This window comes from Acartia tonsa, chromosome 4, assembly GCF_053477335.1.
Source record: "Acartia tonsa isolate MP-2025a chromosome 4, ASM5347733v1, whole genome shotgun sequence".
NCBI lineage: Eukaryota > Metazoa > Arthropoda > Copepoda > Calanoida > Acartiidae > Acartia > Acartia tonsa.
This window is the reverse complement of record NC_137263.1, coordinates 18,884,500-18,908,840: the sequence shown is the minus strand read 5'-3', so window position 1 is coordinate 18,908,840 and position 24,341 is coordinate 18,884,500. Positions and strand designations below refer to the sequence as shown.

General features: G+C 35.4%; 1 protein-coding gene across 1 annotated transcript; it reads right to left on the bottom strand.

The window, feature by feature from the left end:
• Positions 1–734: 734 nt before the first annotated feature.
• On the bottom strand, positions 735–23,609 carry Vps13B (vacuolar protein sorting 13B). Its single transcript, XM_080155362.1, has 20 exons — positions 23,480–23,609; positions 22,387–22,644; positions 21,690–21,800; positions 20,968–21,186; positions 19,871–20,005; positions 19,308–19,464; positions 18,385–18,545; positions 15,994–18,047; positions 14,453–14,698; positions 13,922–13,995; positions 12,861–13,813; positions 12,241–12,440; positions 11,248–11,657; positions 11,128–11,135; positions 9,430–11,045; positions 9,254–9,320; positions 4,920–5,879; positions 4,445–4,614; positions 3,344–4,179; positions 735–2,964 (listed from the first exon to the last, which is right to left on the bottom strand). The coding sequence occupies exons 1-20, from the start codon at positions 23,564–23,566 to the stop codon at positions 878–880; spliced, it is 10,809 nt and encodes a 3,602-aa protein (XP_080011488.1). The 5' UTR covers positions 23,567–23,609; the 3' UTR covers positions 735–877.
• Positions 23,610–24,341: the final 732 nt, after the last annotated feature.

The following is a 24,341-nucleotide window of genomic DNA, read 5'->3' as shown; positions in this document are numbered from 1 at the left end:
CCCGGGGGTTAATAGGACTTACCATTTTTTCACAATTTTAGATTGAACATGGCCTATTTTGAAAAAAAAAATTTGCAATTTTTTTGCAACTTTTTGAGGGCAAAAAAATCATAGAAGGAGTGATCTGACAAAAATTTGCTAAAGTAAGAAATGAAAGTATAGGCAATAAACTACAACTTTGCTTTTCTGAAGATCTCTCGCAAACGTTTAGAACACCGTTAAAAAACGGTTTTAAAAAAGTTGGTCGAGTGACCAGAATTAGACCCCCCTACCGCATTAACCCCGCACTACCCTAGAATTTGTAGAAAGTCGATGCAAGGGTATAAAATGTAAACCGATTTTACATTCATTTTAATGGCATCAAACAGTAAAAGGTCTGTAGAGAAGAATTTTCTAATTAGCTTTAGAATGAAAAATATATTTTTTTTATTATACAATAATTTGAGGCACTTTTTAAATTAAAATTTTTGCAGAAAATAAAATAGGTGTCAATAAAATTTCGTTGTTTTCGAAGATAAAAATAATAACAGGACAAAATGATACTCAGGTAAAGTTTCAATGGAAATTATTTTTCTGAAACTCATCCTAAGTTATTGACATATCATATAAATAATACATAAAGGATAAAATCATTGCTTCTAAGGGGAGGGGGGGGGGGGTTAATGCAACCATTTCGTAATCAGTGCCATTTGCTCTCTGATTACGAGATGGATGCATTAAACCCCCCCCCCCCTTTACAAAGAATAAAACTAAACAAAAATTTAAATAAGATAAAATATAAGTAATGTGTAAATTAAATACATATAAATATTGCTAAAATTAAGACTACAATAAAATTTAATTAATATTATTAACTTCTAACCTAAACCTGGTAAAATTAAGCTTGCTTGGCACATTTTACCATAATTGAAAACCAATCCATATATTTATGATTCATGTACAGCATATACTCTGCTTTTATCTGCAGCCTGGGCAGACTATTAGGCCTGTGGACGGGCACCAGACTATCTTCATGGACATCTCTACTTGATTCTCCTTTCTTTGATTGATTTTCTGTAAATCTGATTGAATCTAGTACAAATTGTGCAACTCTGTCTTTAGCTTGAGTTAGCTTATCCTCATCCCATTCCCCCTCTCTTAGCACAAGAACTATTATCAGAGTTGGGTCTTCTTTGGATGTTTCAATCATAACTTCTTCAATTGCATGCACTTGGTGGATAGTATCCTCATATTCATTAACTAAAATAAGCTTTGATTTGGTGACGAGACATGTGACGGGTAAATATTGTCGGGTATCTTCCATGTATAGACTTGCGTCACAAGCAAATAAAACTAAGTCATCAGCTCCGCTAAAGTTCCAGTCATACTTCAAGACCGAGCTTTTGATGTCTACAACCAAATTTGGAATAGCGCTGCGCACATGTTGTCGTTCCCTTGTCCAACCACTACTGACAAGCAATCCTTGGCCTGTGAGAGCAATAAATTCGGCAGCACCACCTAAAGGCTTGGCTACCATGCCAATCAAACCTTTGCCAACACTGGCAACTAGCTTAGCTGGTGAAACGCCCTCAGTCAACAAAACTTGTAGGGGATGGTGGGCGAGACCACCGAATGCGCCAAGTAGCCCGACACCAACACTAGACAATCCAAATATAATTCCCTCTGAAACTCCTCTGGGCTTTAGTTTTCTTGCCTCCTCGTTGCGAGTCCAATGCTCTGGATCCTGGCTCAACTTGTCTAGATTTCTTGACACACTTTGTGCAAAATTTGTAATTGATGTTATTGTGCCGGCTGATACGTGTCTCACAAGACTGGAGGAACCTTGCGTGAGGCCAACTAAAAATCCCCAAGGTCCCCTAAGAATGCCTTCAAAGGGAAGGGCAACAAAATCTTTGATTCCTTCTTGTACACTTCTGGTAAAAGCAGCTGGATTGCCGATAACATCCAGACTCCCCAGAACCCATCCTGCCTTGAACAGAGCCCCAGACAAATAATGGCGTGAAATTGCATGGCCAAGACTGAAGCTGGTACACCAGAGCTGATGTGCCTCGTACCTGGCTAGATTCAACAATGTGTCCTCTAATCCAAGGTGAATTTTGACTGAGGCATTAACTGTAACCTGAACACTGATGTCCCGCACTCGAATCCGCTCCAGGTAGAAAATACTTCTATTAGAGTCCACCTGAACCTGGACATCAAATGGAAGTTTGGAGGAACTGTGTATCGGGTCTGTGCTACCTATGTTGACATACTGTTTACCAATATCTTGCAGAACATAGAGAAGAGTATCTTCTAGGTAAACACAAAACTTGCCCATCCCAAGGTCAAGACTGTCCACAAAAGTTGAATTTTCAAATCTTGACAACTTAAAGTTAATGTCAAAAAACTTTGCCTGTGAACTTTCATGCTTGACAAGAACAACAGGAAACCTGTACAGTCCAATATCATACATCTGGTTGTCCAACTGGATATTGTCAAGACTCATTCTAGCCTCGTATAATTGGCTGGAGCATATCCGTTGCATAGGATTCTGAAACTGGTTCAACTCTGGCAAAATATCCAGCTTCAGGTCAAATAATGTCATGCGTAGGACCTCTTGAATGTTGGTGAAATTACACAAGTCATCAGTGACGCCAATATTGGTTTGTTGAATGTTCAGAGAAATGGTAAAAATACATAGAGAATCTTCTTCCGCGAGAGCTAAACTCATTTCAGGGCTTAGTTCTCGAGATCTTTTGTCTACCTTGGAATCTTTTTCGGAGATGATGTAATTTTCATCTAATGTAAGGCTATTGAACCGTTCTCTAATATCTTTAGCTGAAATTTCTTTGCTGGAGGCAGGCTGCAGTACAACCTGTATTGTAGGAAGGCCTGTTAGTACATTCAGTTTGATATCACCAATGTCAGGTATAGTTAGGAAGCACTCCTGGCTGTATCCAAGGTTTGCTGGTTCAGACCAATTATCTGAAATTAATAGGTATTTTTTTAAGATTAAATTTTTTTGTACAACAATGATTAGTTTTTAAAATTACGCAATCATCAAGATTTTATTGAAATATATTTTGCAAGTCTACTTAAACTTAATTTAAAAGGCCTGTTTTAATAGTTATTCATCGCATCGTATTAAAGAAAGCAACACTTCGGCCCCTTGGGGTCAAAACTGGTATTAATCTTTAAATTTTTCATTTTAATATTCGTGGAAAATTGTCTGAATTTTGATGCGATACATGATTTTTTCAGTATGGCCGAGAACCAGTTCTAATCCACCTGATATTAATCAGTTTTGAAGCCATACTGGAAAGATAATTCTGAATAGTGTCGAAAATATATTTCAGTACTTTACCATTATCACTTGTTCTGAACTGCAGCACACTTTTGTCCCTTTTCTCTGTAACATATGGAAAACTTTGCTGAAGATACATAGAGGTATGCCAGGAATAGCTGGCAGCATCTATAACATATTCATTGTCAGTGCTTGGCTCTCTATATCTGATACTCCTGTTGAGCCTGTTCACAAGTCTCATTTGTGGCCGGTCATCCTTGGTGATGATAATATGAACCTGGTTGTCGGTCATGTAGGTCAGCAGGATGCAGGGTGACACTGTAACCAGTCCAGTTTCACTACACCTGCCTCGCAGGATAAAACATTGCCGCGTTGATTTCTCGTCTGGTTTAACGGCCAAATTACGGCTCCATTTAGCCGATTCTGTCAATCCCGTTGGCCACAAATCTGTACTGAAAGAGATAATATATTCTGGCGATCCATCCCCTTTGTCTAAATGTTTCCACATCAATATTTGATTCATTGTTGATCCAGATTTAATGCTGACAGTTTCATAATTCTCATCCTTGTCTTCATTATCGTATTGAATAACTAAATTTTTCCTCCTGATGATGCCCGTTCGGGCTTTTATTTGTTGGAGCCCAAGAAGATCATCAAGAATAAAATATGGTTTAAAATGAATAAATCTTGTCGTACAATTTTCATTGCCTTCGGATGATACAAGAATAACGCAAGCTGTACTGCCGCAGTCAATTCTATACACCACGCTGCCGGAAAGAGACAGCTGGCACGCCTCGTTTTTACTCGGCAGCAGCGAGACATAGGTCCAGTCATGGTCCAATATTTCTAGGGTTTGACCCAGGTATTGACTCTCTTTGGGAAGAACTGCGCCAATTCTGAACAAATAATAAAAAGATATAATGATAATAAAATAAAACTTTGAAATTCAATCAATGAATTAATGTGTTTATTTATAAAAGTGAATGTAAGTAAAGTATATTATCTTAAGTTATCATTTCAAAGAAACTATATAATTTTCAATGTTTATGTTTTGAAAGAATTTCGTCCCATACCATTACTTACAATTTTTGCTGATATAAAGTGCATCTTTTTTTACATAGTCCAAAACTGATATTTAAATGAAATAAAGAAAACCCTTACCTTATCTTATTAGAAAGTTGTGCATTCATCAAAGACAGCGGATCCAACACAAAAGAATCTTCTCCATTATGTAGAGTTAGCTTGATGTTCAGATGGTTCACGAGCAGGAGCTTGGGCTGAATTTGAATCATCAGCGTGTTTGTAACAGTATGGATGGCTTCAAAATTAACCTTAACAGAAAATTATATATTTGAACGGCTATATCAACAGGATGTCTGTCCACCATTAGTTAGTAATTCCTGTTTCTGATCGGTTAAGCCTTATTTTTTAACTGTTATAATATTTTTTTGAAATTAACCCTTATTTTCTTAAATTAAACTTAAAGCATCAAAAGGGGATGACTAGGAATATACTTTTCCTTTCCTTCCAGATGATTTTAAAGTTATGAGACGAGAGTTTTCCAGCTTATTATTGATTACTGGTGTAATGGATATATTATTATTATGATCATAAATAAAATTAAAAACAATTTTACCTTGCAGTCCGTTGTTGACGGCATAACCTTGAAGTCAGACAGATGCGAGTATGGATCAGAATACAGTTTATGTTCAATCAACTCTTTCATCTCCGTGACAGTTTCTTCCATGGTGAGATCCCTTTCATCAAGAGAACGAATCTCCTGGACAACTTTCCACGAGACAGGCACACAGGGTGCTGAACTTGGACCATCCTCGGTTAATTTAAATGACAGATCAAAATTGTGATCCAACGCCGAGCCCTGCTGTTGGAGAATATTTATCTGGGTAGAGGTATTAAATCCTGTCAGCTTGATATCCTCAGTTTTAGTTTTTGTCTGAATTGAAGCGATTAAGCTGCCTGGGACCCTGGATTGTATCACATACATTGGGGCAAAAATTGCCAATATTCTTGAACAACTACTTGTCAAATTTTCAACTGTTACATGAATCCAGGCGGGTAAAAATTCTTTGCCTTTCATTTCAAGTCTAAGAAGAAACGGTTGTGGGGATTCAGAGAGATTTATCACATTTGACCACTCATTAGACTGACCCAAAAGCCTGGCTCTGATTTCTAAAGGTTGTTCAGCGTTGGTCAAAAAGTTAACAGGACGCTCCAACCCTCCGCATATTTGATCCGTGCTAACTTGATTTAGTTTTACTTCCAAGTGGTCTTTGAGAAGATTTGTAACAGTCAGCAGGCCTTGTAAAGTTATTGTTCTCAATGTTGAAGATATCTTTTTTACAGAAACAATGACAGTTGTACCATCATGTAGTTTTATAAGCGTTGAACTAGCATCTGCGCTAAATGTTTCTGACCATTGCATTGGATTAATATTGTTTGAAATTCTGAGCAGGGTTCTGGCATGCTGTGATCTCCAGGCGTACATAATAACTGTTCTGGGACCTACTTGTATACACTGGTCTGTTCCTGACTGACCAACATGCATGTGGATGTTTGTCTCGTTCACAACTAGCATCTAGTAAAAAAAAATGAAATAAACATTTTTAAAAAAATATTTCAATAATCAAAACTAATGATTTCTTCACGGGGCAGGAGGTACTTCTTGAAGTACTGGGGGATATTGACGTCCCTTCCCTTACCAGTCACCCTTCCTTCCAGGGATATGGAAGGTTTGCGTAGGACTAACTATCCTACCTGTAAAAATCCCAACAGTTAGCGAAAACACCCACAGAACCTCAAACACTTATGGCTTTCACACAGCCAGAGGTGTACATGAAACAAGAACTGTTGGAACTGATGCTCAGTTTACTGAGAATATGAAAGATGATGGTCAAATCCGAAAGGAAGCTATCAACTTGATGACAGGACCAATAAGTTCTAAGCAAAGCTGTAAGATAGGAACCTGGAATGTTAGAACAATGTATGAGTCAACTAAAACAGCCCAAGTAGTTAAAGAAATGACAAGTTACAATATTGGAATACTTGGAATTGCGGAATGTAGATGGACAGGACAAGGACAAACTACAACCAAAGATGGCCACCTAATACTTTATTCTGGTCATGAAAGCCAACATATGTATGGTGTTGCTATAATTATTCAAAAACGACATGTCAATTCACTAATAGACTGGAAACCTATATCAGACAGAATAATTAAGGCTAGATTCCAATCAAGGCATTGCAAGTTGACTATTATCCAATGCTACGCCCCAACAAATGACAAAGATGGAGAAGTAAAACAAGAGTTTTATGATCAACTGCAATCAATCAGAAACTCAGTACCCAAACATGACATGTGCCTAGTTCTTGGAGATATGAATGCTAAAGTAGGAACTGACAGGACTGGAGTGGAGAACGCAATGGGACACTTTGGTATAGGCACAAGAAATGAAAATGGAGAACTTTTAATTGAATTCTGTTTAAATAATGATATGGTTGTAGGAGGTACACTATTCCAACACAAAAACATTCACAAATATACCTGGACAACGCCTGATGGACAAACAAGAAACATGATTGACCACATTATGATCAATAGAAAATGGGTCAAGTCAATGCAAGACTGTAGGAGTTACAGAGGAGCCGACATATTTAGTGACCATGAACTAGTTGTCAGTAAGATTAAATTAAAGCTGAAGCGTACTGGCCATGATAAAAAGAGTGAGATTGGTAGACAATATGATTCTTCAAGATTAAAGGACCCTGTGATAAAGAATGAATTTGTCTTAAAACTCAGAAATAGATTTCAAGTCTTAGAGGACCTAAATGACGAGACTGAGATCACATGGACTTCAATTAAAGAAAACTTTCAATCTACTGCTAAGGAAATCCTAGGACACAAGAAACCAGAGAAAAAGGACTGGATCTCTGAAGAAACATGGATCAAAATAGAAGAGAGAAAGAAGCTCAAAAACAAAATCCATAATGCTCAACATTTGGCTGACATGAGCAATTTAAAAGCTGAATATACTGCTAAAGACAAAGAAGTCAAAAAGTGCACAAGGAAAGACAAGAGAGATTACATTGACAATCTGGCTGAAAAGGCCCAAAGAGCAGCTGACTTTGGTAACATGAAAACAGTATACAACATAACCAAGCAATTAAGTGGCAAATATAGCAAAAAGAGTGGTGAAACTATCAGGGCTAAAGATGGTAAATTACTCACTACAGAAAAAGAAGTTGCTGAAAGGTGGAAATCACATTTTGAAGAAGTGTTGAACAGACCTGAACCAGAAATTACTGCTGAACCAGAACCAGGACATGAAATAGACATAGACACACGACCACCAACTATTCAAGAAGTTAAAGCTGCTATACATAGTCTAAAGAATGACAAAGCACCAGGACCTGACTTGATAACTGCCGAAATGCTTAAGGCAGACATAGATCTTTCTGCTAGGACTCTAACTGATCTCTTTGGTAAAATTTGGAGGCAAGAAAAGATACCAACGGACTGGTCTAAAGGTATAATCATAAAACTACCTAAGAAGGGAGATTTGAACAATTGTGATAATTGGAGAGGAATTATGCTGCTTTCTATCCCAAGCAAGGTCCTATGTAAAGTTATTTTAAACAGAATTGATGAGAAAATTGACAATAAACTAAGAGAAGAACAAGCTGGATTCCGTGCTGGAAAGGGCTGTGTTGACCAAATTTTCACCCTTAGGACGGTTATTGAACAATGTGTTGAATTTAACAAGCCACTCCATGTAAATTTTGTTGATTTCTCTAAGGCCTTTGACTCCATACACAGACAAACACTTTGGAAAATACTAAGAAGTTATGGTATACCTGAAAAGATGATAATTATGATAACTAAATTCTATGACAACTTCCAAGCCTGTGTTTCAGTTGGAAACAATAAGACATCTGATTTCTTTAGAATAAGCACTGGAGTTAGACAGGGATGCATTTTATCACCTATTCTATTTATATTGGTCATTGACTGGGTGATGAAGAAAACCACAGAGGACAAAAAACGTGGTCTCCAGCTGGGCATACTAGGACACCTAGAGGATCTGGACTTTGCTGATGACCTGGCACTGATTTCAGAAACAATCAAACATCTACAAGCTAAAACAGATAGACTAGTCAAATATGCAGGACAAGTCGGGCTCTTTGTCAATGTCAAGAAGACCGAAATTATGAATATACCTACAAACCCTGATCAAAATATAACAATAAATGGTGAACAATTGAAACAAAGCAACAAATTCACCTATCTGGGGAGTGTTATCAGCAACGAAAATGGCTCAAAAGCTGATATTAAGACCAGGATTGATAAGGCTAGGGTTGCTTTCAACAGTCTACACAACGTTTGGAATTCAAAGAAACTTGCTCTGAAAACAAAAATCAGACTTTACAACAGTAATGTGAAATCAGTTCTTCTTTATGGAGCTGAATGCTGGAGAACTGTGAAAACTGAAACAAATCAACTTAATGCATTTCACAATAGCTGCCTAAGAAGAATTTGCAAAATATTCTGGCCAAACAAAATATCAAACATTGAGCTGCATGCTAAGACGAAGTGCAATAGTATTGAAGCAGAAGTGAAATATAAAAGACTAAGGTGGCTAGGACATGTGCTCAGAATGGAACAAAATAGGTTTCCAAAAAAGTGCTTAAAATGGAACCCCACCACTGGTAAACGTAAACGGGGACAACCAAAAATGACCTGGAGGCGGAGCACTGAAAAGGACCTCTTTGATTTGGAATTAACATGGGGAGAAGCTGAAGCACTTGCCAAAAAAAAGAAATTCATGGAGGAACAAGGTGTCCGTATTCTCTGGACTCAACAGTCAAAAAGAGAGATGCGCCTGATGATGAATGATTTCTTCATCTAAGTTTTGTTTTTATATTTATAAATAAAAAAACTAAAGCAAATAGTACCTGGGTAATTGGAACAAATTTTTCCGGTTGTCCATTCAAAGAGTCACTCCATAGACTGTTAGATTGCCTGAAATATTATATTTCTAATATACGGTGTTTATTTTGAATACTAAAAAGGGCTTTAAACAGCAAATGTATGTAAGTGTGTTTGTTAAAAGTTTCAATTTAAAAAATACCTGAGAGTGTGAAGACCAAATGGTCCAATGTTGAGATCACAATTTGGCACCGTGGCAAAAATATCTACAAACTTGCCCTCGTTCTGGATTCTTGTACAGATTTCACCTGTGCTCATAATCCTGTGGTCTCCCAAGAATAAATAATCAGTTATATTCACACCAACCCTAGTTTTGGCAACTAGCTTCACTGTACTTCCAACTTCTTGAAAATTCCAAACACTTATCTCACTGGATATTTTGTCTAGACTAGCAGACAGAAAGTTTTGCTGGAAAGGAGGGTTTAGCTTCAAATGTAATCCTGCCAGATTTTCAGGTAGTTTATAATTAGTATCTGGACAAAATTGATTGTATAAGCAAAGTTGGATTTGATCCGCATCAAAGATAAACTGATACTGTGGTTGGTGAAACAAAGAGTAGAATGAATCCACACGTATTGCTGATAACAGACTGCATGGAACTTCAGGTAGAATACTGCTATTTCCAGCAGCCACCATTTCAATCCTCCAGGTACAGGAAAATTCACACTTTCTCTTGTCAGTATACAAGGGTAGGTCCACATGAACAACATTACACTCATCAAGTTGAAATGTTGCATAATGAATCCAGGACAAACGATGAACTGACCAAAACTGAAGCTGGCAGTCAACAGTGGGCTCTGTGCCGGCAGGCAGGGCACTAACACTAGAGGTCAACGGTAGGGGAAGAATCATGAGCTTGGTCAAGGTTCTAGGTCTGGGATAGGTCCAGGTTATTGAGCTTGAGTTGTAAACAACCTTATATGGAGAGGGCAAGTTTTTATCCTTTTCATTTGAAACTGTAAATGTACCAAGTCGAAGGTCATCATTGAAATGTTCTCCATCTTCAGGTTGGTTTGTTTTATTTTCGGGACTGACATTTGCTTCAACTGTCTTTGTATTTGAATTGACGAGTGTCTGTGTACTTTCAATAATTCTGTTTATGATATGTAAATGTTGAGGTCCCATATGAATAACCATTCTGCCAACATTACTTCTGGCAAAACCTTTGACTGGAACATAGTTAGGGTTGACAAAATAGAAGGCAAAGTTAAAGGCAAAGCAAACAGGACTGATCAATCTGTATCTTTTATTTCTACTTTCCAGCCAAGATATGCATTCATCCAGTGAGAAATCTGACTTAATCTTTACTTTTCCATCAGTTTCTTTAGTGATAATGCTGTTTAATGCTATTGCTCCTACGCTAAATCCTATGCTGTCAACATCATTTTCATACTTGACTTTCATTGGACGAGATGTAACGTCTACATTACAGCTTTCAAATGATATTTGATTAGGTTTAGCAACTGCTGTATCATCATTTATGTTAGCAGCCGAGTCCCCGGTAGAATTTTGTGGCTGCAGCGCTAACATTATTTCATCTAACTGATCTTTGACTCTTAAATTTAGATTTATTCTAACTTCTCTTCCCAGTACAACTTTTACAGCAGGATTTACAGAAAATATTGATGAAGCTTTGATTGAAAGTAAGGGAGGACGTATTCCAGAAATAGGGTCCGGCTCACCGTTGCCACAATCAAGCAACACATTTGTAAAAACTTTGTCCATTGATAGCTTTGGAATATCTTCAGTTTTAAGGTTCTATAATAAGATATTGCTTGTTATGGATTTTCAAAATTGTTCTTTTAATTACTTTTTATTTACTTTAGTCACCTAAACAAACCAAAAAAACTTTAAACATGCCAGGGACCAACACCAAGCTTTTTTGAAATGTAGGACCAAACACATAGAAAGGTAGATATTCATAAAAATATTTTGACCTTAATTTCAATTAACTAAATACATAACAAGAATGAACTTTCCTTAGGCGGTATAGCAATGTGTAAAGTGTAGAGTGACAGAGACACTTCTTGTACACCAGAGCTAATAGAACAGAATAGATGGGGCTGTTCTATGCTGACCTCAACAAAATATCTTTGAGCAGATTCCCCATTTTCAAGGTTTTGTTCCGAGTAGAGGACTAGTTTAAAACTTCTGCTGGTGACCAGTACCTCAACTGGCACCTGACTTTGTTGTAACAACTCCTTGTCCTGACTGGGTACTGGGTTGTCTGGCTGTTTGCTTGCTGTTATGTTTGTCATGGCACTTGTCAGAGAATTAACGGCAGCTATCTGTTGAATACTTAAGAATAATGTTATATCTGATAATGTATTCCATTCTAATGATATTCCTCCAATCATTCTGTCTTCAATCCTAAATGCAATGTTAGTTAAGTAGGAATATTTTCAGGGGTATTAAGGGATAAGACAATGGCCGATAAATCCATCCGATAAATAAATTTTGTATGATGATACAAAAAATTACCACTACTAGTGATTAAAATCAGTGACTGAAACGTTTGAACACTCAACTTATGAAACAACAAATCAAAGTTGTGAAGCCAACGAATAAGAAAACGAATGATAAACTTTGGGGACTAGTGTAATAATAAGCCCAATGTCCCTTCTCTCTCTTTCTAAATTTTTTGGTCTTAAAAATATAGAACTATAACGACACAAGACGCTAAACACAACATATGAAAAACATGTATGAAAACGAAAAGGTTGTCGCCTTACTAAAGAATGTTATTGGTTGTTTTTTATTAAAAGGGGGGGGGGGGGTAATGCAACCATCTCGTAATCAGTGAGGAAATGGCTTTAGGGAAAATAGACCTACCAAGGATTACTCACGCAAAAGTTCAGATCGAAATTCGAATTCTATGTGCCATTTGCTTACTGATTACGAGATGGTTGCATTAAAACCCCCCCCCTTTTAATCAAAGAAAGTGAACACTAACCTTTTATCCATAACTTTTCTGTAAACAATTGCAGGGGCAAAGTTTAATCTAGAGTTGATTCCCGTCACAATTGGTTGAACCTTTGGTCTTGACTTGACAGAATCATGTGTCTTGTCTAGACTATTCCATTCTAGGGCTGGATTTTCAGACATGGTTCGTAACAATATTTTCTCAGGTTTATGTTGTTCCTCAGATATCTCCTAAAATGCATTTAAGTTTTAATTCTATAGTTGAAATTAGCATGAGTAATAAACTTAAATCTTGTTCGGAAAATTTCAGACCACCAGAATCGATAAAAGCTAAAAAAACCGTTTGCACTTGTTAAGTACCAATTGTTAAGATAAAAAAAAGCTAAAAATCCTATTGCACATGAAAAATTTAATGATATGATTCTGATAAAGGGTGAGGGGACAATTGCTAAGATCCATTAGTTTTTTTTTAAAGACTTTAAAACAGGATTAGAAAACATAAACTTACATGATCTTTACAGTTGGCCACCACTACCCCTTTCTTTAAAAAATGGGCCCCGGATATTTTGTATTTTCTGATTTTAAAAAAATATTAAAGCCTAAGATTGATAGCTACTAAGCTAGTATTATTGTAAAATGATTTTTATTTACCTTCCAAAGAGCAGTATAGATACTGAAATTGTTAAGGCTAACTTGATATTGTCTGTCCTCAATATTTGATCCAGGCAACTCGAGGCTGCCAGCCTCTGCAGACTTGTAGTACAACCTTTGATCAACAATTATTCTTGATATTGGATTATCAACTTGAGATGTCACATTACAGGATTCCAGCTCAATTATGAATACATCTGGCTGGCTGTTCGGCGTGTTTTCCTGAGTTTTGTTTAATATATAAAGTCTCGAACTTTTTGCTTTCACATACATTAGTGGAAGAGTGTTATTGTTAAGTTGGGCAAGAGAATCTCTAGAACTGGTTCTTTTTGATTCATTTTCTTCATTTTTCAATGATGGCTTTGTAGCAGGTTCTATAAAAGGCAACAGAACCTGGCTCAGCATATCAATACAATCTGTAGAAATAAATACATCCAGGGGAAAAACTTCAATATCAATCTCAGAAAGATATCTTGGATCCTGCTGGTCCTGATCCCTGGAACCTGACAAGTGATCAGAACTTGTCATCTTAAACCTTCTGTGAATATTCTTAACTTCAGCGCGGGTAAATATAAAATTAAAGAATCCTGTTGTTAAAGATTGTGGAGAGGTTGTGCCGCCCAGGCTGTCTGAACCATCGTCTGACCTCTCCTGCGTGCCAGATCCAGCTATCCAGGTATGCAGGTCTGGATACAGGTCTCTGTTGCAGGAAACTATCAACATTTGACTGGATTCTGTCCATTCATCGTTTGCACCTTTCTCTTCGCTCAAACTAGACATTTTCCTCATTCTTAGTGATATTTTAGTATAAGCTGCCTGGCTGTCTAGAGATATTGATGTATCTTCCATACAGATGGAAAGTCGTTTAGGTACTGTAAATCCAGTTCTTCCAATGATTCTGTAGGTAAGGTTAGGAATTGTAAACTGCAGCCAAATTGAAACCATGTTGTTACCTAAAATTCGATTTGGTCATCAATAAATTATAAAGTTGTGGAATGTTTATAAATATTAAACAATTATAAAAATAAAGACACAAACATTATGTCTAAAAACAGGTTTACCTAATCTTTCTGATCTCATGTCTTGTGTGTCTTGGCTTACAGTCACAGAAATTCCACCATACTCAGAAACAGAACTAAATATACAATATTTCGATTATTTAATTGCACTTTAATAATAAAAAGTAAGAATTAAAATAAATAGGTTTATATCATCACTTCATTAAGGTAGATGAAGGGGAAGTTTTAAAGTAAGGGAAAAGAAATCCAATGATTGCAGTTTGATTGATTGGTTGAAACTTTCAGTTTACTATCTTATCAACAAATAATTCTAATATACAGAAGGAGTAATTTTGCTCATCATCATCAAATTATCGTCCATTGTCTTATTCCTTATGTTTAATGAAAAGTGTCACTTTAAGAATAACATAAAAAAAATGTAGGTATGCCTCAAACATTTCATAGATACAACTGCCCTTGCTGTACTAACTTAAAACATAATATTAAACCTGACACGTCCCAGAAAACTAAAGCTAGAAACTTGACAAAAAAAGGAAAAAACCTGACACATCCCAAGACAACTAAAGATCTCACCTGACACTGTGATGAACAATGTTCTGTGACGCTGTACTTGACTTGACATAAATCATTTCAGGCTCCTCGTTAGCCATGGAGGCGTCAGCTGACATCTGACCGTAGATATTTATCAAGGTGTCCAGAGTGCCAAGCAACCTTGGAACCTGTTCCTCGTCTAGACATATTTCCACAGTTGAGAAGTCTGTGTGGAGAACAAAAGAAGCACTCGAGTTTTTCTGAAGTCTGTTCAGGCTCAGAGTACACCTAATAGATTTATATAATTTATGATATTTTATATAAAAATTAAGCTTCAATCATACTTGTTGTAGTCGAAATGACACTAAAAGTATCAATCCCCTTTTTTACCAATATTTTGTAACATCTGACTGCATTATTTGCTCTTATTTGACATATATGTGTTATGATATTATATGTTTTGTATGAACACTGTCATATTAATTTACCCTTTTCAAATAAGCTCAAACTAGATTTTGTGTTTAGATTCCGGTTTTTACAACCATTTCATTTTGGAAGTTTAAAAGTACAAATTTTCTTGTTTCATCAAACTTGTTTTGTTCCAACTCATTTGTACTTGACTACCCCCCCCCCCTTTTCTCTATTACATTGTAATATTACTTTTCAATATTATTTCTTTCAATTGTTCAGTTGTCTCTTGACAATTAAGGTTTCAACGTCAACTAATTCAGTGATTTTAGTTTAAATCTCTTTATTTAATTATATGTTATTTAATTTAAAAATAATTCAAAGTTTACTTAACCTTTATTTCTTCTTTTAAAGTAAAAGCAAATACCTAGTTTCTTTTTTTTAAAGAGTCAACTATAGTTAATGTGTTTCAGATCTTTGTTAATTATGTTAGTTATGCTTTACTTGTGATCCCAAAGGACAAAGCTATGGTGACGTCCCCGGAGTATCAACCCTTTTTGATGGTATTTCCTTTGGCAAATCTGGCCTCTTTCTGGTCTAATGCCATAACCTTCATGAGGAATTCGATACTTAAGATCCTATGCTTTGTGCCTAAAATTTAAATTATTTTGGTTTTTTGAAATTTAGTTCTTAAATTTTTCATTTTTTTTTTATATAATTTACCTTTTATTAATTGTAATATTTTTTAGGTATATTATATTACCGTTCAAATAACGTGTAATGATTTTGCAGAAAAGATGTCTTCCATTTTCATCCCACAGATAGCTGTTCAAAGTGCCCCCCCCCCCCCTTTATAGTTCAAAATACTGGCCCTCTTGATTCTGGCCTAGTACAATACTTAATATCTATTTTTGAATATAAAATAGATTGCTAATATTTTCAATTAAATGTACTAGGTCTAATTTTAAATGAATTCAGTAATTTCAAGTAGCTAAATATTTAAAGTTTAATGGAAAAGAAATTTGATTTCTTTTGATTGTTTTCATTATCTGAAGGAAGTTGCCTAATTTAGATTCTAGGACCACTCAAAAGCTTCCCTATGAAACTAACACTTTTTGGCTAGGCGTCAACAATCAAAGAATTTGTTGTTATATAAAAATATCAAATATAAATACCTAAATGAAACTGGCATAAGAAGAGGTTTATTTTCCAGAATATCAATTTCGAAACCATCCATGTTGAGGGCCAGAGGAAGAGTATTCTTGCCAGCTATCCAGATAGTTGGCGGGAACAGGATAGGAAACTGTGCAAGGCTGTCCACAGTTACTTGAACATTTGAGTTTGTGCATTGTATAAGGGGGAGCCCAACGCGTAGAATTCCCAACCAAGGCTTTAAACTTGTTATTTTGTTTAAGCTTTCAGTAACACTTTCTGAGGCAAAGGTGAAATTTAAGCTTTCAACAATGAAGATGTTAAATCTGTCCATTTTGACGTTGACAATTGCGCTTCTAATTAAATCTGTGTAAATTTCTTTGACTATTGATTTTCTGGCAACACTTGGATTTGACTCCCCTAAATTTGCAGTACTCGTTCTCGTTTCAGGAGCTTTACTTTCGGATCTTTGATCAAAGGATTCATTTGCTGATTTAAATCCACTGTCATCAACTTTTTGGATTGATGCTTCATCAGTAGCGATGTCAAACCCTTTAGACAGGTCTAGAAGTATAGGTACGGCGGATGTAAATAATAGCAACTCTGTCCGGCTTAATCTAAAATATACAATTGGAGTGACAAATTGTAAATCTTCGCTTGCTGGATATTGGAGAACACAATGTAGCCAATCACTGCCGTTGACACCATAACTGTCGGCATGCTTGGCAACGCTAGGATGTCCCTTGAAGAAAACAAAATATTTTGGCTTGTGTGATGAACCTGGAGGTACAACAGTGTATCTCAGCTGTGTCGGACCTATGGAAAGGCCTATTGTGTTCATCTTGCTTGTCCAGGTAAAGGCAGATGAAAGTTTTGTTGCAGACATGTTAATAATTTGTCCATCTGTCACATTGGATTCATAGTCACTTAAACCTGGAGTTGGAGTCTTTCTTGCAACAAATGATTTGTACAATGACCGCAAGTTTTGTATTGCATTTGCCGATATCCACGATTCAATTTGATCAACGTCAATGTTGATTTCTCCCTGTTTTTGATAAATATTCTTCCAATAATCTTGAAACAAAAGTGTTCTTTGTACAATTTTAAATTTTTCAACGGCGGCAAGTTGGAAGCACTGGTTTGATTCTTGCTGTAGCCGCGCCCATGATTCTGTGGCAATAAGAGTTATGGAACTGTGACAATTATTTAGTAAAATTGGACTAGGTGGATGCATCATTGAGCCAACTTTGACGTTACGCAGGGGATACATTGGCGACCGCTGGGTTATCACAAGGTTACGCAGTCCACATTCCAGGCTGGTCTTACCATTAACTGCTACATTTATAGTTGGGTGAAGGAATGTCAGAGAAAATACTTTGAATGGGTTATTATTCTCAAGATTGTCAATTTCTTCTTTGGATGGTATTTCTAATTTGGGAGTTTCAATTTGGTTGCCTGTGCCTGATGCGTCTATCTCAAGCATTGCATCTTGAAGAATATTAATTTTTTGCATAAAATTGTGATCAACATAAACATTGGCCGGACCAATAACAACTCTACCCTGTGCCCGCTCTGGAATATTACTATGCTCCATATTTGTGTTAAGTTTAATGATATCTTCAGGTGTTGCATCAGTTGGATATTCAGCTTGGTAAAGATAGTCTACAGCAAGAGCAGAGTGACGTTCAAGCAACGCACTTTCTGACTCTCTTTCCATATGTAAATCCCAATTTTTAACTTTATTATAGTTTGTCTCCACTCGGTTAATCCTTTTTTCTTCGTCTAAACTAGCATTTGGCTCAAACAGAGAATCTTTCAGATAGTTATCACTTTCACAGCCGATGAGCAGGTAGGGATGTTGAACTGAGCCACACTTCTCATTGTCCTGGTCTGTTTTTGTACAAATTATTTGTGTGATGCCTCCCTGAACATTGACCCAGTCATGGCCCAGGCTTGACAGCCGGAGGGCTAGCCCCTGCATGGTCACACACATGAAAGGGTTGACAATGTTTCTTAATCCTCCATACAAGCCTTTACTCTTGACTGAACGACTGGTCTTCAGTGTAAAGGCAATATCCTGAATAAAAAGAAAATTAAGATAATTCAGTTGAAAATAAAAAAAATGTAGAAAATATTAAACCAAATATTTTATCTAACAACATTAAGGATTTAAAAGAATAATAAAATCTCATGAAAATGACTAGGTATTTCTACATAAATGGACTTTTGAACCGTATATAGAAAAACAAGTTCTAAATTCTAATGGCCTTAAGCCGCAGATGTCAAAAAAACGATACATTAATGCAGAACGGACAGAAAACTATTTAAAGACTAACTTTTTTTGCTGGACTACTAATTAATTCAAATGTTAAATGAAAAAACAATGCGCATTTTTACAAATCAACTTTGAGTACCTTAATAGCAAAAGCAATACTAGTTGAAATATCCTCAGTCAAATTTTGTTGATTGGTCATTTGTTGTTGTTCATATTGATATTCCTGATCGTCCTCGTCATCCCATGTGACCGGCAGTAGTGCTGACCCAACGGTTGACCCAACTGTCCATAAAATGCCACCTGTAACATAAAATATAAAGTTAGAATCCGATACAAAGAAACAAACTTCAAAGCGACGTAATTAATTTTTAAAGGTATATGAAGTTTCTAGTGTGTTGTTATTTAAGATTTGTTAATAGTTAATGACACTCTAATATTTAACCAATCGGTGCAGGTAGGATTTTTTGAAAGTTTAATAATTGCAAGTTAATCAGTAACTTAATTAATTTTCTCGTATTTATTCAAAACCGACTAATATCCGGTGGATTAAAACCGGTTCTCATCCATACGAAAAAAATATGTCTAGCATCGTATTATATCCAGTTTTCTACGAATATAATATACAATCATAAGATTAAAACAAGTTTTTTAACCCCGAGATGCCGAAGGCATTTTATATTCACGGAAATCTGTTTATAATACGATGCGAGAAATAACTATTATACCTATTTTTGTTAACTGCTTCCATTAGAATAAATGAATAGGTAAAGTATATATGTAAAATGCAGACAACTACCTGGCCTAAGTAGTCTAGACCCTTTTAGTCTGATTAGCAAATTGCTTTCTTGCTTTCTGTTCTCTTGTAGGGACTAGGCTATTAACTGTTACAAAGACCCAATACAAAATCGGGACAGGGTCGCCGCTTTGTGTACAGAGTTACATATAGTTCATGTCCCCTCTATTCTATTACTTTAATATTCATATGAAAAAGATTAAAAATTTTAGTAATTTTCGTCTTTTTATCAGTCTATTGTGAGTCAGCTTATATTAATGAAGACTTACCTAAGGTGTAAGAATCTCCATCATCCAGTTGATCATTATTCTCCTTATCCTCCGGATTCTTATCATCTTCCCCATCCAGGCCACCACCCTCTTGAGGAACATTGGGACGAGAACTTATCACAAGTAACATCTGATATAACCGATACAGAGGAACTATCTAAATAAATATTCAAATAAAAAGTTAGCATGCAAGTCCCTTCAGGGATATTATTCATATTTCACATAAAAGTTAACAAAAAGAACCGTTTTGAACAAAGATAAATTTTTAGCATATAGGTATAATTTAAACTTACAGAAAGGGATAGGTATATTAAAATTAAAAGTAATTTATGAATTCATCTAACAAATATTTCTTAATCTATGACTTTCATATATTCAACCTAAAGTCTTTTTCATATATTTTTTATCAATATTGTTTAATCTTCTTACATCAAGTTATTATTTGTAATGCTAAATTATAAGCTGTAAGTAAATTAGGCTATAATTAATAGTTATTTATCGCATCGTATTATTGACAAATTTCAGCGGATATTAAAATAAAAAAATTATAAATATTACCATACCTGTTTATTTGTAATGCTGAATTCTAATTTGTCGGCATGTAAATGAAATAAAGTTCTAAATGCAGTCTTGTTGAATAATGATCTGTACAGCCAGGATATTCGTACACTCAGGTAACATCGATATAATATTGGATCCTGGAAAAAAATATAACAAGATTATGTTTCAATTGAATCAGTGGCGTGCAAAGGGCGTGTGTTGGGGGGGGGGGGGTGTATATTAAATGCTATGAAATATAACCCAGAACATATTTAAAAATCAGATTAAAAAGGCCAGAGTATTCCGATTTAAAGTGGGAAAGACACCCCGACATCATTATGTCTATATGCCTAGGCAAACATCTTTTAACCAAAATGTAGACGGTAAAACTTTTTAGGTGACCATAATTAAGCATGTTATTGTTTAATAGTTGCGGTGCTTCTCTGATATTTATTTTTAATTATAGAATTATATGAAGCAGTTACACAAATGTCATTTTCTTGTGGCATATCATAAGATTAACGTTTTTGTGCTATATGAGTCTTATATAGTGATGGCAATCCGTCGAATTTTTGGGCCAGATTGGGATTCCGGATTCTTAAAGAATCCGTCAAAAAAGTGGCGGATTCCCTGCGGATTCCGGATTCTAGCAATATTTTAAAAGAATATTTTTTAAAATTAAGTGCTACATATGTCCTAAAAATCAATGTTCTTGGTGTTCTCTATAATTCACTTCCGAGAATCGAACCAGATTTTAAAAGATATTATATATAATGATGAAATCTTTGCCTTCAAAGAGGAGGAGTTGAAAGAAAAAACTCAAGACGCTAATTTTAGCCTACCAATTAAGAATCCGGAATCCGCTATTAAAAACGTATTCCGGATTCGGATTCCAAAATTGGCAAAAAATAGGGCGGATTCCGGATCCGGATTCCATATACGGATTGCCATCCCTACTTATATAAAAGTTAAGAAACAGAAAATATAACAAATTGACATAACATTTATTGACATTATTCATAATTATCTTTTTAATTAGTAGAGAATCCTCGTTCTACAAAATACTTAGAAAAACTTCATTATCTTTTAAGTTGTCAAATTATAGGATTATAAAAGTTACCTCATAAACTTGAATTTTGCCCAGGGGACCTCTTCTGTCCAAACAAACAGTCAAATCAGAAACTGACAAAAGCTTGCGAAGAGTCAGCTCCGGAGCGGAGAGCTCTGTAAAAGCTGGCTCCCAGTTTCCGTCCACGGAAACCAAGGAGGCGTGGCGCACATTTATACTCAGAACTAGATCATCCTCCACGTATTTCAGGATCAAATTATTGCATACGATCTAAAATAAATATTTTGTTTGGAAGGAGGAGGACTTTAGCTTTTAATAACTCGGCCCGTTTTAGTTTATTGATTGTAATTAAAGCAATATGAAACTGCGAAGAAAATTCGCCTTTATCGTCCCTGCCGCAGAAAACAGCAAAAGCCGCCGCAAAAGTCAACCAATTTGTAATATAGAAGCCTAAAAATAGCCTATGAAGATGGGATACACCACGAGATCTTATTTTGGTGTATCTCTGTACCGAATCATGCTTAATTGGTGTGCATTATTTTACACTTTAAACAACCAGCCCTCTGATTGCACGACCTTTGTTTGAAAGTTCTAACTGTGAATGGTAATGAGTTGTGCCTATATTTGGCCAAGGCATTTTCCCTACTCTTACTATTTTTGTCACGAACCTGACATAGCAGCAGTAGAAACCACTTTTAACGTCTTTGGTTATGACGCGGTGTCGGGACGAGATTTGGACCTATCACCTTTTGTAATATATAAAAGATTCCTACCTGTACATTTGAAAGAATTTTGTTGACAAGATTTTGAACATAACCAGGTGGTGAGGCAGCCGCAGCCGCTTCTTCCCCACCTCGACTACGGCGAGCTTTACGTGCGGAATCCTTAAAAACATATGATAAAATAATTTAAACAAGGGAAGATTTATACTCTCTTTTCAAGCATCTACTTAAATGGCCATAAATAAAAATTATTTGTTTGGAAAAGTTTATACATACTTTTAGTACAAAAGCCTTTAAGAAAAAGGGAAAATATACTAATAATTTCAAAGGGGAAGTTTCACGAAATGCATTTGAACTTAATTTAGTGAACCGCATATTTTTTGCTAATTAATGGGTTTAACTATATTTATATGGCATATATTTGAAAGAATTTCAATTTTCTACCACGTAGTTTTAAAAATATCAAGACTTGAAAATCGTCTTTTTGTGATATATGCAATTTTAAAGACGATTTTCAAGTCTTGATATTTTAAAAACTACGTGGTAGAAAATTGAAATTCATTCAAATATATGCCATATAAATGTAGTTTAACCATTTAACCAGGAAAAAATATGCGGTTCACTAAATTAAGTTCAAATGCCTTTCGTGAAACTACCCCTTTACAATTCTAATTCACATTCATACAACAGATAATAAAATGTTTAAAGCAAAATTTCTTCATGTTAATACTAAAACAAAAATGTATACCTGGCTGGTAATACTTCCAGAGCTGACAGATCCAGTCCTGGCATCATCCTCCCCGGAATCTGGAAGCTTCAGAACACATTCTATTGTGTTTATAGTGAGCACTATAGGCTCGGACTGCAGTCGTGTCCAAGGCACATGGATTTGTAGTTCATGAATATGACCGGACACAAGCCGGAATGGCAGTCTAAATTCCTCTTCTAATACATCTAAACGCAGGTCAAGGTTGGTCAGCGAGACGTCTCCTCCCCAAAGAGAAACCTAAAATTAAGATAAATGTTTGAAGGTGATTTAACCAACCAGCATATCATCCACTTTACATTTTGTTTTGAAATCTATCTTTTTTGAGGGGGATATTTTTTTTCCAGGGGCGATTTCTCCTGGAAGAGGATGAAGGTAACCTCCCCCAAAATATATTTTTGAGTATAATGGCTTTATCTTTTTCAAGAATGAAAATTAGTTATATAATATGTGTAATTCCTACAACCAACAACAACTGCGTTGTTCTTCTAATCCGTAATTAACCAAACATCAAATTAAAATCAAATATACAACAAAATGTAAGAGATTTTTTTCAAAAAAGTTTGTAGTCCACCTTCGGTTCACGTGAATTTGCTAAATGACTTTATAAAAAAAAAACATATTTCGTATATCTATACTTATTCAACTATACATGCAATTATACAAATATTATTACAGGAGAATATTGTGTGTTTTATATGAAGAATCAATAGAAAAATACCCGTATATGAAACTTTTATGACAGATATTATTTATCCTATTAATAAAGTAACAGGATGTCTATCTGTTTGTTTGTACCGAAGTATCTCGCTAACCCCTGAACCACTTTGTTCTCCTTTACAAGGTAGCTTCCTATATACCTTGGGAAGGTTTATAATTATATTTTGGGAGGTTACCACCATCCTCCCAAGGTAAATCACCCCTAGAAAAAATTACACTCCCCCAAATTTTTTAAAAATTATATTTTTAATGAAAATGGGGGAGGGGGGTAATTTAAACACAAATGTAAAAGTTTCATAAATGATTTTTAACAGTGTATATAAAAATGTAATTAAAAGTAAAAACATTTATTAACCTGAGAATCTTCTGTGCGAACATTCTTTACATATTTCTCCACTCGACTCAAGATTAACGGAGTTATGTAAGATTCCAACTTAAACATTTCTTATTTTTTTCATTGTAATCTGAAATAATAATTAGTCAATTTATTGTTATTGTACGTCTTAATGTAGTGATTATGGAGTAAAAGTGTTCAACGTGGTATAAAAAAGGGATGATTTCAAATAAAAATAACTTTCACTGATATACAGAAAAAAAAATTGTAATAATACGTAGATATTTTTTTAAAAAAGGCACTGGACTATTGTACCTCTTCAAAGCAACTGCCATGCCAAATTTTAGTGCTGTAACTCTTTTCTAGTTGAGTTCCCTTACCTATTAGTTTTGGTTTCAAAAAGTGTCACCCTTCCCCCCCCCCTTCTTTTTACATTACGGAGCAATTAAGAAAGTTACCTTCATGTATTAAAAATACTTTTTATTCTGTATATCAATGGCATGCAGTGAGTGATTTGTAATCAAGTTTCATCATTATACATTTTTAACAATACAATATTATTTAAATTAGTGATGGGAATCCGGATCCGGAATCCGAATCCGGAATCCGCCCAATTTTGGAATCCGAATCCGGATCCGGAATCCGTTTTTTATAGCGGATTCCGGATTCTAAATTGGTAGGCTAAAATTACCGTCTTTTTTCTTACAACTCCCTCTGTTTGAAGGCAAAGATCAAAAAAAATTTCTACATAACAAATTTTAATAATTACTAATGTGATGTAAATGTTTTAGTTATGCTGGAAGTCAACACTTTAAACAAATTAAGGCTTCAACCAAGTAACATAGTGATAAATTAACGAAAAAAGCTATCCCTCTGTGACGGA